General features: G+C 43.9%; 1 protein-coding gene across 1 annotated transcript; it reads left to right on the top strand.

Moving 5' to 3' along the window:
* Window positions 1-4,061: 4,061 nt before the first annotated feature.
* On the top strand, window positions 4,062-7,480 carry LOC120706915 (60S ribosomal protein L13-2-like). Its single transcript, XM_039991669.1, has 5 exons — window positions 4,062-4,190; window positions 5,321-5,454; window positions 6,213-6,346; window positions 6,765-6,923; window positions 7,061-7,480. The coding sequence occupies exons 2-5, from the start codon at window positions 5,346-5,348 to the stop codon at window positions 7,283-7,285; spliced, it is 627 nt and encodes a 208-aa protein (XP_039847603.1). The 5' UTR covers window positions 4,062-4,190; window positions 5,321-5,345; the 3' UTR covers window positions 7,286-7,480.
* The last annotated feature ends 4,416 nt before the right edge of the window (window positions 7,481-11,896 follow it).

Below are 11,896 nucleotides of genomic sequence, written 5' to 3'. Positions count from 1 at the left end.
ATAAATATGAGGGTGGGAGCTAGGGACGAGTCATGCCACCACATCACAAACTCTATCTGCTGCCTCCACTCAGCCTAATCCCAAAACCTTTAGCTGAGCTTGCACTACTAGCACACTGGCACATGTCATTCCTCTCCCATATGTGTGGATTCCGTGGAGGTGGTTCTGTTGTTGTTGTTGTTGTTGTTGTTGTTGTTGTTGTTGTTGTTGTTGTTGTTGTTGTTGTTGTGTTGTTTCAGCTACAACCAGCGAGATTGTTGCTGGGATGAGGACGAGGCAATCATGATCGACTACTTCCTCTACACAGATGCACATTTGCGTTGGATCGGCTACAAATCTGACAATACCGCGTCACACCATCTATTGTGACAATATATGATCAGAGAGAAAAAAATTCGAAGTCGATTAGATTGTACTTATCGTTGCCTCTTTGAGGTGTTCGGACATGGCAATTTTAGTTACGGATAAAAGCGGGACCGGAAATTCCCGCACCCACTGACACCATATTCCGTATTATGATACCGTTCTCGACCGGAAAATCCAATGATTATAGATGGACCAGGATAAGGCGCGACGGGTCGCGCTATATGCGACCGCGCGACCCTATCCCGTGCTCCCACGTCTAACTAGAGCATACGGAAGCGCACCTCCCCTCTCCTCTGCTGACGAGTGCCCACGCATGGTTGGTCTCGGTTGGTCTCCTCTGATGACGAGTGCCCATACAAAGCGTGTAGAGAAACTATAGCTTTCGGCTGACATCATCGCTGATGTCACCATTACAAAATAGACATCTAATCTTCAAATGAGCATAACTCTCTTATCACACATCATATTTTAAATCTGTTTGCACCATTGTATTCTTTGCAAAGAGATCTACAAAACTAGATCCATATTTGGTATATTTTGAAGCTATTTTATACAACTATCAATTTATGTTGAATATGCAATCACAACATATATACAACTTGTGTAACAATTTGTATTATATTTTACAAATTTGTATATTTCTCTCATCAAGGAGATCCGTTTTCAAATTTTATTTGCACCACTGTATCTTTTTACAACAATACCTATAATATAAGATTCATTTTGATATGTTTTGAAATTATTTGTATAGAATTATCTACTTATGTTGACTGTACAATGACAATTTATATACAAATCTACAGTGTAATTACATGGACAGGTAGCAACATATTTTGTACAATGCAATAGTTTATATTTATTAGCATCTTAAATTAAATAGATATTTTGTATCAACTTATTAGTATTGACTTATATAGAGAAAGTGTTACAACTTCTATTTCTTAACACTCATGAAAATATAATAACAACTTATGTAGAGATAATGTATCAATTTACATAAAAGATGAATCACATAGAAAATTGTTACTTACAACTTGCTAGTGTGAATACACAAGCTGGTATCATAAATATATGTAGGTTGATAAAATTATTAGTAAGAAGGGATGTAGGTTGATAGTCAGAGCATACATAAATTGATAGTGAACAATTTATACAATTTGATATCAGAATGAATGTAGATTGATAGCACAATATCTAAAAAAGTTGTGTCTGGTATATTGAACTATATAAATTACCAAATGTAACCATACAAGTTGACATAATATTTGACTATAAGTTGCTACGAAAAAATCTTACAAGCACAAAACAATGGTCATTGCACAAGTGAGTAATGCAGAGAAAAATATTACAACTTCTATTTGTCACCACTTATGAAATTATAATGTAACAAATTATATAGAGACAGTGTATCAACTTATGAAGTAAATATTGGCAAGCTATCTACAGTAACATAGTTTAACTCCTCCCATCCCTGGTATTGCTCTCGTCTTCCTCCTCGGAGAGGGGGCAGATTCGGCATTTTAAGTTCTCGCTTTCTTGCCGTGCTGTAACAAAAAAACTGGTAAATATAGCAGAAATAGGTTATAGAAAAAAAAAGAATATACCAGAAATAGGTTATAGAAAAACAAAATACATGCACATTTTGGTAAAACAAAAAGGTGTGACATATTTGACATAAGTTGACATATGACGTATGAAATTTTATACCTCAGACAAGTTAAATTGAGATTACAAAAATGATTAAGTCGATACAGGTGTGTCGTAACTCCGAGATCTCAATTCCAGTCTAAAAAAGCACAGAACCTAGGTGTACCATAACTACAAGTAGAAAAAAGAATAACTTGATATCTCATATAACTTAACTTGAGATTAAAAAATTGCAGAAGTTGATACATGCGTACAATAATTATATTTGATGACAAAATATAACTTGATATCTCATACAACTAACTTGATATTACGAGTTTCGTAAGTTGATACAGGTGTACCATAAAACTTCGATACGTCTCATTTGTTATCTAAAAAGGCACGCAAAAAAACTTAGACCTCATTGTTTCAAAGCTATTTTGAAAAACCTTGTTATGTAATTATTGGTCCTCTCTAGCAGCATTCCTAGGAGAAAAATTCCAATGAAGGTAATCCTAAAATCCACTGCTACCAAATATAATCCTTAAAAAAGAAATTCGGTTTGCTGACAAGAATAAGAAATTACCAAACAAAAGCTGAATAAGTGCATAGACTCTAATGTCATCAGCCCAATACAAAAAATGGTTCCAGTGGCAAATGAAAACAAAATAGGGCTAATCTGATCACTACCAGCCTACTACATAAAAGTCTAGCAAACGTGAGCATTGAGCAGGGAAACCATGGATGAGCCGCGTGGCTTCCGATCAGTACAAAATGTTGGGGATCCATGAAGCAAACATGTCGAACCTTCCATCGAGGTTTACTGACCCCTAGCCAATATCTATGTTGACACTTTATATTGTAATTTGATAGCGACCTTGATCTAATGTTTTGATGGAGTTTTCGCAAAAAAGGTGCAGCTATAACTCAGACACTATCTACATAAAAAAAGTTCACACAACTTGTCACACTGGTCCAGCTTCGCACCGGCACCGCCCCCCTCAGCTTCTCCTCCCCCTCCCCCAGCGCAGCATCTAGACGGCGATTCACGGCAGTGAGGACATCAGTGTAGGCGATGATCGCCGAGAAGCTGGGCCACCTCTCCGAGCTCTGGTGTCCGTTAGTACCCCAAGTAAGCTGCTGCCCACCCAAACACGTCCCCTGGCATCTCGATCTCTGATCCCCGTACCCCGCTCTACACTGTGCCAGCGCCCCTTGCTGGTGGTCTGCTTGTGAATGGACGAATGGATCAGGTGGGAGTCCGAGAAGAGCAAGTTCACGTGGACCTACTCAGCCAAGGAGACATGCTAACTGCTACAGGGGAAGGGGAAGGTGTATCTAGAGGGCCACGGGAGATGAGTTCGTGGAGATCGCCGCGGGGGACCTGGTCATCTTCCCCAAGGTATGAGCTGCATCTGGAACGTCGCCGATACCGTCGACAAGCACTGCAACTGCGAGTACTACATGAGCGCACCCCCTCCCCCGTGCCCTTCGCCGCACAGATCCCCATCGCGCGCCGCGCTGCCAGAGCAGAAACCACGCAGCACCATGGTGAGGGGCGGCGATAACTGTAAGGGGACGAGGACTCACATTGAACCGCGGAGGACCGCTGGGAGCCACCCCGCTGGTCGCCGCACGCGCTTCTCGCTGCTGCCCACTCCATCGCTCTTCCGGCGAGCGAAAATCGCCTCCCCAATTCGTCTCCGCCGCATTGCCGCAGGAGGCCGAAGGTTATGCTCTAAATGGGAAAAACAGAGGAGGAACATGGACGGTTTGTAGTCGCGCAGGCCGGAGGCTACCTGGGCCCGCGTTGGCCTGCTGGGCCGCAGGGGTCCCGCGCTCCGTCGCTGGCGCGACGGATCGTCAAGTAGATGTTTGCGCGAATTTAACTGGAAGGTGGGAAAAAAAATCTTTTAAAGATACCATGGATTCACGGACCGATGTGGACAGCGGCGGACGGTCCATACACCATTGGGCCGGCTAACCTTCCGTGGCCCACGAGCTGAGCATGCTTCAGGCGACGAATCAATTATTTATCGCAATAGGTGGCACATATCTCAGCCGTCCAAGCGCGCCCAGCGCCCGGCGCCCGGCGCCCCGCCCCACTATTTAGTACCCAACCCTAACCCCAAACCCCTCCCTCCACCTCAGACTGGTCCGCCGCCGCTCCTTTCGCCGCCGTCGCGTCTCCTTCTCAGGTACGCTCGCCCGCTCGATTGCTTACCGCCTCCCTCCTACCCCTACGTTCCATGCTGCGGGTGGGTTGGGGTCGAGCCAATGCGCGCGCTGATCTTGCTGCGCGGCATCTACGTGTTGTTCGTCGATCGGTGGTTGTGGGTTGCCCTCTAGATGCGTAGGTGAGCGTGGTGCGGTCAGACCTGGCCACCGGTGAGCACCCCCGTACCAGTTCTACCCAGCTGCATCTTCCAGCCGCGAGTGCTAGACGCATTGAAGACAGAGCTATTGCAGTTAGAATTGATTCGTTAGAATGGGATAATGGCTGCAAAATAGAATATTTTGTACGATTTCTGGGTAAATATCGTATATTCATATGCAGCATGTAGACATGCTTGATTTTTTAGATGTAGTTTTTAGATCCGCTCTTTTATTCAATGAATCGTAATTATGGTCTTGATGAGATTCTATAGTGCAATTTCGGTCCCCTAGCTGCAATCAGTGCTTAGTGGTATGCTCAATTACTATTCTATGTCCATAATTATTTCCTGTTTATGATCAATAGGTTATGATACTTGGGACTCATTTTTTTTTTGTTTTCTAGGTTCCACTTTTGCAATGTTATTTCCAATTGTTTTGTATCTACACTTGCCTTTTCAATAAAGTATACATAGTAGTAGTGGTAGATTCACCACAGGTAGATTTTAGTCCAGGATCCACCACTGGGTGCAGTTGTTTGTGTGCAGTGACCATGCGTCGTGGTTTTGCAATTCATCGGAGATTCTGCTGTGGTGCAAATGGGGATGGAGCTGTGATGGTGGTTCATTGATTTTTCCTGTTTGTTGTTCGCCCTTGCTGGCCTCCTGAGGCGCCGGTGCGTAATGGGGTTCTTGAGCGGGTCGATAATGTAAAGAGGGGTAGAGGTAGACCTAAACTGACGTGGGATGAGTTGGTTAAGAGAGACCTTAAGGATTGGAATATCTCTAAAGAGATAGCTTTGGATAGGAGTGCTTAGAGACTAGCTATCAATGTGCCTGAACCTTGAACTTATTTCTTTCGGGTTTCATCTCTAGCCTACCCCAACTTGCTTGGGAAAAAAGGCTATGTTGTTGTTGTTCGCCCTTGCTGATGGTGTGGTTGTGTCATTGTGCAGGTAGGTAGGACAAGAAGAGGGCGAAATGGTGAAGCACAACAACATTATCCCCAACGGGCACTTCAAGAAGCACTGGCAGAACTATGTCAAGACATGGTTCAACCAGCCCGCCCGCAAGCAGAGGCGCCGCATTGGTGAGCTCATCGCTTCTTCCCTCCATTTTAACCTCCATTTTATCACGTTTTGAGTGCAATCTCTCCTTTTTTACTGTCACAAGAACTGAATCGAACTCTTATCAGGGTCGCATGTTATGTATGCAATCTATGCAATCAACTGATGATACGCTAGGCTCTAGATGCAGTTCAGAAGTATTGGCCTAGCAATAAATAGTTTGTCTTGTCCTGTACAATGCAATAGTCTCATTGTAATTGATAGACAATCTGAGCTATCGTTAGTTGCTTGCAGTTTATTACATTTGGTCTTGTATTGGTTGCTAAAGGTACAGTTAAAGATACAGTTTGGTATGCGTATTGAAGCACTAGAAACCCTTGAATGTGTAGTTTGTCATCCTGAAAACAGTAGCTTTCCTTGACCCTCATAACACCTGCACCTTGCAACAGGGAGGATCATAGCTACTTATTTGTGTTTCCATGTTATGTCTGTTATGTTAATTAATTAGTTTGTTAGTTCAGGCTATATCTAGCACCAATCATGATGCTGTGAGATTTTAAGAGGTTAAGCTTTGCATGTATGTGATTATGTGATTTGTGGTACACTGATTTACTATTATGCTATCATGAATGAATCAAAATAAAAAAAACTTATTTTACTAGATAATTGTTACTCTGATGTGTCATTACTGGCAGCTTGTTATTATGTATTATTTTTATTTTTATATCTCTCATACTAACTGACAGCTTTATAATTCAACCCTGCTATGTTGTGTACACAGCTCGTCAAAAGAAGGCTGCGAAGATATTCCCACGCCCAACTGCTGGACCTCTTCGCCCCATTGTCCAATGCCAGACTCTCAAGTATAACATGAAGTCAAGGGCTGGCAGAGGCTTTACTCTTGAGGAGCTGAAGGTGATACATTTGTTCATTGTTCTTGCCTTCCATCTGAGTTGTTCTTGAGCCATTTTTTTCCATGAATCTCCTTGTTTCTTTTAATGGTTCTACTTTCAAATAATTTGCTGCTGTTTTGTATGCCTTATGCATAGCATAAGTTATTTTTGTGTCAACTTCTGGTTTTCTTGCTTGCTCTGTAAGGTATATGTGTTCTTTTGCATCATGGCAGGTCTACAGATGTTTGCAAATTTTTGTAGTTGCGTGGAATAATTTCCTTCCATGTCAGTTTTATTTCAGCTGTGATGCTACAGGCTAATTTTCTCAGTTATTATCCTCTCCATTATTATCCTCTCCATCATCTAGTTGATTGCTGATGGGCCACTCTTTTCATCAGTTACTGTCTATGTTGCTTAAAGTTATTATGTTCTGATTGCAGGCTGTGGGCATTCCGAAGAAGCTTGCTCCAACCATTGGCATTTCTGTGGATCACCGCCGCAAGAACAAATCACTTGAGGGACTTCAGGCTAATGTCCAGAGGCTGAAGACATACAAGGCCAAGCTGGTTATCTTCCCAAGGCGTGCTCGCAAGGTCAAGGTATGGCTAGAATCTGTTTCCTTTTTTTTTTTTGACTTGGGCTAGAATCTATTTCCTGAATGTATCCTCTCTTGAAGGCATTGTCCTGACTGCTTATGAGTTATGATCTGATCCCTGATCATCAACATCCATTGCAGGCTGGTGACTCTACTCCCGAGGAGCTTGCCAGCGCCACCCAGGTCCAGGGTGACTACATGCCTATTACTCGTGGTGAGAAGCGCTCGGTTGAGGTTGTGAAGGTCAGCGATGAGATGAAGTCGTTCGCAGCCTATGGCAAGATCCGCCTTGAGAGGATGAACAAGAAGCACCTTGGTGCCCGCCAGAAGAAGGCCGCTGAGGCAGAGAAGGAAGAGAAGAAGTAAAGCGGCCAGATATTGGATATAGTATCTTCTAGTTGATGCTACAGCGAAGGGCTTGCTCTAAGTTCTTTTTGCTGCTGAAAATAGAGACCAGCCGATTGTTTTGGTGTCCTTGTACTGTTTGATACCTGGTACTCATTTGCGTACTCTATTATCTAATGGTTCATCGGACACTTGCCCTCTCCTCATTTCTGAATTGCTTAACCTGTCATGAAGTTTGCCTGCCTAAAATTTGTGATGGTAATTTTGGGCATTGACTTGTTGCCTCAAATCATCATATTGTCAAATCAATGTGCATGTAGATTCATTACTTGTGCCACCCTCCTAATCATGCCCTTCTGGCAGGAAAACTCGATTTATGTTTGGTCTCTTGCTTTCGTGTTATTGTAATGTAATTCCATCTGCTACAGGAAAGACGGTAGCTGTAGGCTGAGCCATATGGTCAGATGGAATGCTGGTACATGTGATTGAACCCCGTTGAAATTCGATACTAAGACCCAAATGTGTGCTTTGTACTCCATTGTTTTAGGTCAAGTGGAGTTGATGGTAACTGGATCGGGTGCTGGCATGGCAATAGATTTATGCCCTTCTTTTTCGGCCTTCAGAATTTCGTCATTTTAGTATAGGAATCATATCCTACTGTCGATGTGAGGCTTCTAGTTTTGTTCGTTTGCTTCTGCTGCCAGGGTGACATGTTCATTATCTTATTTCTTTGGGCTCTCGGTCGGATAACTAGCCAAGGAAATTATGGTGTGATTGGTTGCTTGGATGAACCCCCGAGCCTGGCTGAAACGGCCGATTCTCCCGTTCCCCAGAGCCTGGGTGGCGGGGTGATTTTGCATGCTTGGAGCCTTGCTCGCTAGCTGGAGCAGATAGCCAAACTAGCGGTGCCTGCATCCCCACAGCCTGGTTGAGCCTCTTGCAGGCAACCAATCAGGTTTTCGGCTGACTTTTTTTTCGAAAGTAGACGCTGGTAAGCGCACGTGCACTCATCTCTATAAATACACACACGCAACTCTACGTCCCTACCTCTATTAGCATAGAGACTTGAATAGAGGAGAAGTTTATGCACAAATATATCCTGAATATTGACAAACTAACTAGTATTTGGTTAGAAGCTGTAGCCAGTAATTTCTGCTGCTCGGACTCGTACAAGTAGGCCCATGTTTGTTAAATCTCGATGTTTTTGACTTTGTTTAGTTCTTTACGTGTAAAGTTTTTGAAGCATACGAATACAAATTACAAATTCCGCCTATAAACTGCTAGACGAATTTATTAAGCCTAAACAATCCATCGTTAGCAAATGCCTACTGTAGCATCACATTGTCAAATCATGGCACAATTAGGCTCAAAAGATTCGTCTCGCAATTTACACACGAACTGTGCAATTGGTTTTTATTTTATCCACTTTTAATACTCCATGCATGTGTCCAAATATTCGATGTGCCGTTTTTAGTTGGAAGAAAATAAAGTCGTAATGTACAAAGCAATACGTGGCACTGCCTGAGCTCTACTGACCCGCCTGTTGTTAACTGTGGAAGAAGATATCTCATGGCATTTGCATGAAGGGTGTGTTTAGATCCTATAAAAATTTAGACAAAATTTGCTGCAGCAATTTCCAACCAAAGATTAGAGCTAAACATGATCTAGTTATAAAACTAATTACACGAATGGACGGAAAATCACGAGACGAATCTATGAAGCCTAATTAATCGATCATTAGAGGTTGTTTACTGTAGCACGACATTGTCTAATCACGATCCAATAATACTCAAAAGATTCGTCTCGCAATTACACCAGGGGTTATAAAATGAGTTTTGTCAGTTGTCCACATAGTACTCTTAATTGGTGAAACGTTCGAAGTTACTGTAACGCTGAAAAATTTTTGGGAGGTCGTTTTGCTGTCGCATCGCTCGAACCATGGCCTTTGTCTAGCCTGTTCAGCTGTCGCATCACATGTGTCAGTCTGTCCCGGGACGGCGGCGGCTTTCTTCTGGAGCTCAGCCTTGTTGGCGCGGACCAGCTTAGCTTGTCCACCTACTGCTTGTTCTTGAGGAAGAAGAACGTCGGGGTTGCTCAGATGCCCACGAGTCGCTGAGGAGAATTCTATTCCTCCCGCACGATTGCAGAAGGAGGAGGAGAGCGAGGCGACAGAGGAGGAGAAAGAAGCGCCGTTACTATTTATTTTTCTCATGGAGATGACTGCGCCGCCGAGGGGTGGGAGGTGGGGGGTGGTCGACCGGGGTGGGAGGTGGAGGAGCGGGCGTCGGCGAGATCGCCGGCGATCGGGGTGGTGGTTGAGGTGGCGAAGCTTAGGATTTAAATTTTTGGGACTCTAATGGCCACCGGCCTTGGAAGAGGAGGTCGACGGCGGCCCGGTGGTGGTGGCGATTTGGCCGATGACGGTGCTGGAGCGCTGCTAGCCACCCAGGATCAAATATCCGGTGTGTGGTGGCTAGCAGCGGGGGTAAGAAGGTCGGGGCGGTGTGTGGTGGCGGGGGTCGTGGGCGGTGTGGCGGCCTACGGTTGAAGGATGGACGGCGAGGCGGGGAGAGCCGCCGGCCAAAGCAGAGGACAAAGGGGGCGGCTGCAACAAGTCCGTGTGACAGTCGCACACCCTAGAAATAGACGCCCTGTTGCCAACCTTTTGTGGCCAAAAACTGAGTATCAAGTGTGTTTTTTTTCAGCCATTTTTTTTCTACTAATCAGGTTTGTTTTATATTGAATCTCTTATATTGAATCTCATCAATTGAACCTATATTAGAGTGTTCTGAATTGTATATTTTGCACACTAGCAAAAAAAATCGAGACCTACAATGCCAACTATTTGACATTTTCTGAGTATTTCCAGGAAAAGGGTATTTCGCTCAGGAAAACAACGTATTTTTAGGTAAATTGTCGTCATGTCACGAGGAAGCATGTAAAACAAACCGAACCTGTCGTAGGCATTCAACAACGACCTTAAAGCTTAATAACTGCCTCAGAGAGACATGCCTAGAAGCAGGTTGGTTCCAAAAACCTTATTCGTCTTCTCTCGATGCAAGATCTCAAAGGTGAGAAGTTCTAGAGATCTACTCGCCCGTTCGCCGGCACTCGGGATGGAGAAGATGGTGGCGCATCAGCGAGAAGTGACAAAAACCTAACTCAGATTAGATTTTCCTTTTGAGATCACACAGTACAACTTCGACACTCACAACGCACCCACACTCAGATTAGATTGATTTTGGTGAATGCCGATAGGTTGTATATATAGGAGAGCTCACGACCTCGCGTTAGGATCGGATCCGTAATCAAAGTAGAAAACCGATTAGACCTTCCATATCTTGTAAATTTAATGGTCAAGTAATCAAAAATAAAATTGCAAAAGAAAGCCGCGCCCCGGCGAGCGCGTGTGGAGCTTCCTTCATCTCCCACACATATAGCTTGGAAAGACTAGAGTAGCTTCACTATTTAAGTGAGCCATTCTCACCTTCTACAAGCAAGGTGGGACTAAAGATTTGCACCACTAGCCTCCTCATGTACACACGTATGTGCCTTTGAGATTTATTTGGAATATCTGAATTTCATACTGGGCCACGCCCAAAATTCCATCAACCCCCCACCAAATTTCAAATGCCCATTTTGAGATTTGCCTGATTCTCGCTACTATTTGATATACCAGCGTTCAGTGAGTACTGTTAAGTTGAACTCTCACCTAGAGCTTCAAGCTACACTTATCCACAACTTGAACAATGGACTATGCCTTAAATTGCAAGTTTGGTGTGAACATGTTTCACTCAAAGTCATAACATGTAACATCCCGCATTTTCGGTATGGGGGGTAGGAGGTGCATAAAGCCGCCGGGGTGTATGTGCTCCTCCCGTTGCTTCGATAGCGGTCTCCCTGTTGTGTAGTTTAATCTCTGACGATCTAACCATAAGATGGCATAGATATAGCTAGCCTAGCACAGTTGACTCGAGCTCTAACTTCTACCTTGCTCCCGGCCTAGAGCATCTTTTATCTTTTCTTTTATTTATTTATTTATCCAGAGGATAGTTCGTGTGTGTGTCACACTACCTCCTACCATGTTATATATCTTACCCCTGTTTATGCATGAGAATATCCAATCTAGATAAAGTTCATCAACTAGTCTATATCCCTTCACTCACCGCCTTCCCTGCAGAAATATAAATGACACCCCGGTATACTTTCGGTAAAATGCTACAGCGGTATTCCGTGCGCTTGTGGATTTATTCGTGGTTCATGAAATACTGCCACCCCAAAATTGGCGTCTACGGGCGTCATCGCTGCTTTTCCGGTGATGACGTTGGTAGGCGCCAACAGCAGGGAGAGAGGAAGGGGCGACGCGCCGACGCGGAAGAGGAGAAGGGAGAGAGAGGGGGGAGGGGGATAAAGAAAAGGAAAAAAATTCTGTGGTGTGGGTCCCACTTGTGGTAGTTGGTATGGATAGGGATATAGAGTATGGATGGGTGCGGAAGAACGGGATATAGAGCAGATAATCTTGATGACCAGGACATAATATTCTGTTTAGAGAGTGAATTTCGAGTACGATGAGTGCAGACAGCCTAAGCTATCAGACTCTCTAAATTGGCCCACTCGTTAACCAAACTTGAC

The sequence above is a fragment of the Panicum virgatum genome, chromosome 5K, assembly GCF_016808335.1.
Source record: "Panicum virgatum strain AP13 chromosome 5K, P.virgatum_v5, whole genome shotgun sequence".
Classification (NCBI taxonomy): Eukaryota; Viridiplantae; Streptophyta; class Magnoliopsida; order Poales; family Poaceae; genus Panicum; species Panicum virgatum.
The sequence above is the reverse complement of the archived record's forward strand: the minus strand, read 5'-3'. Positions and strand labels throughout refer to the sequence as shown.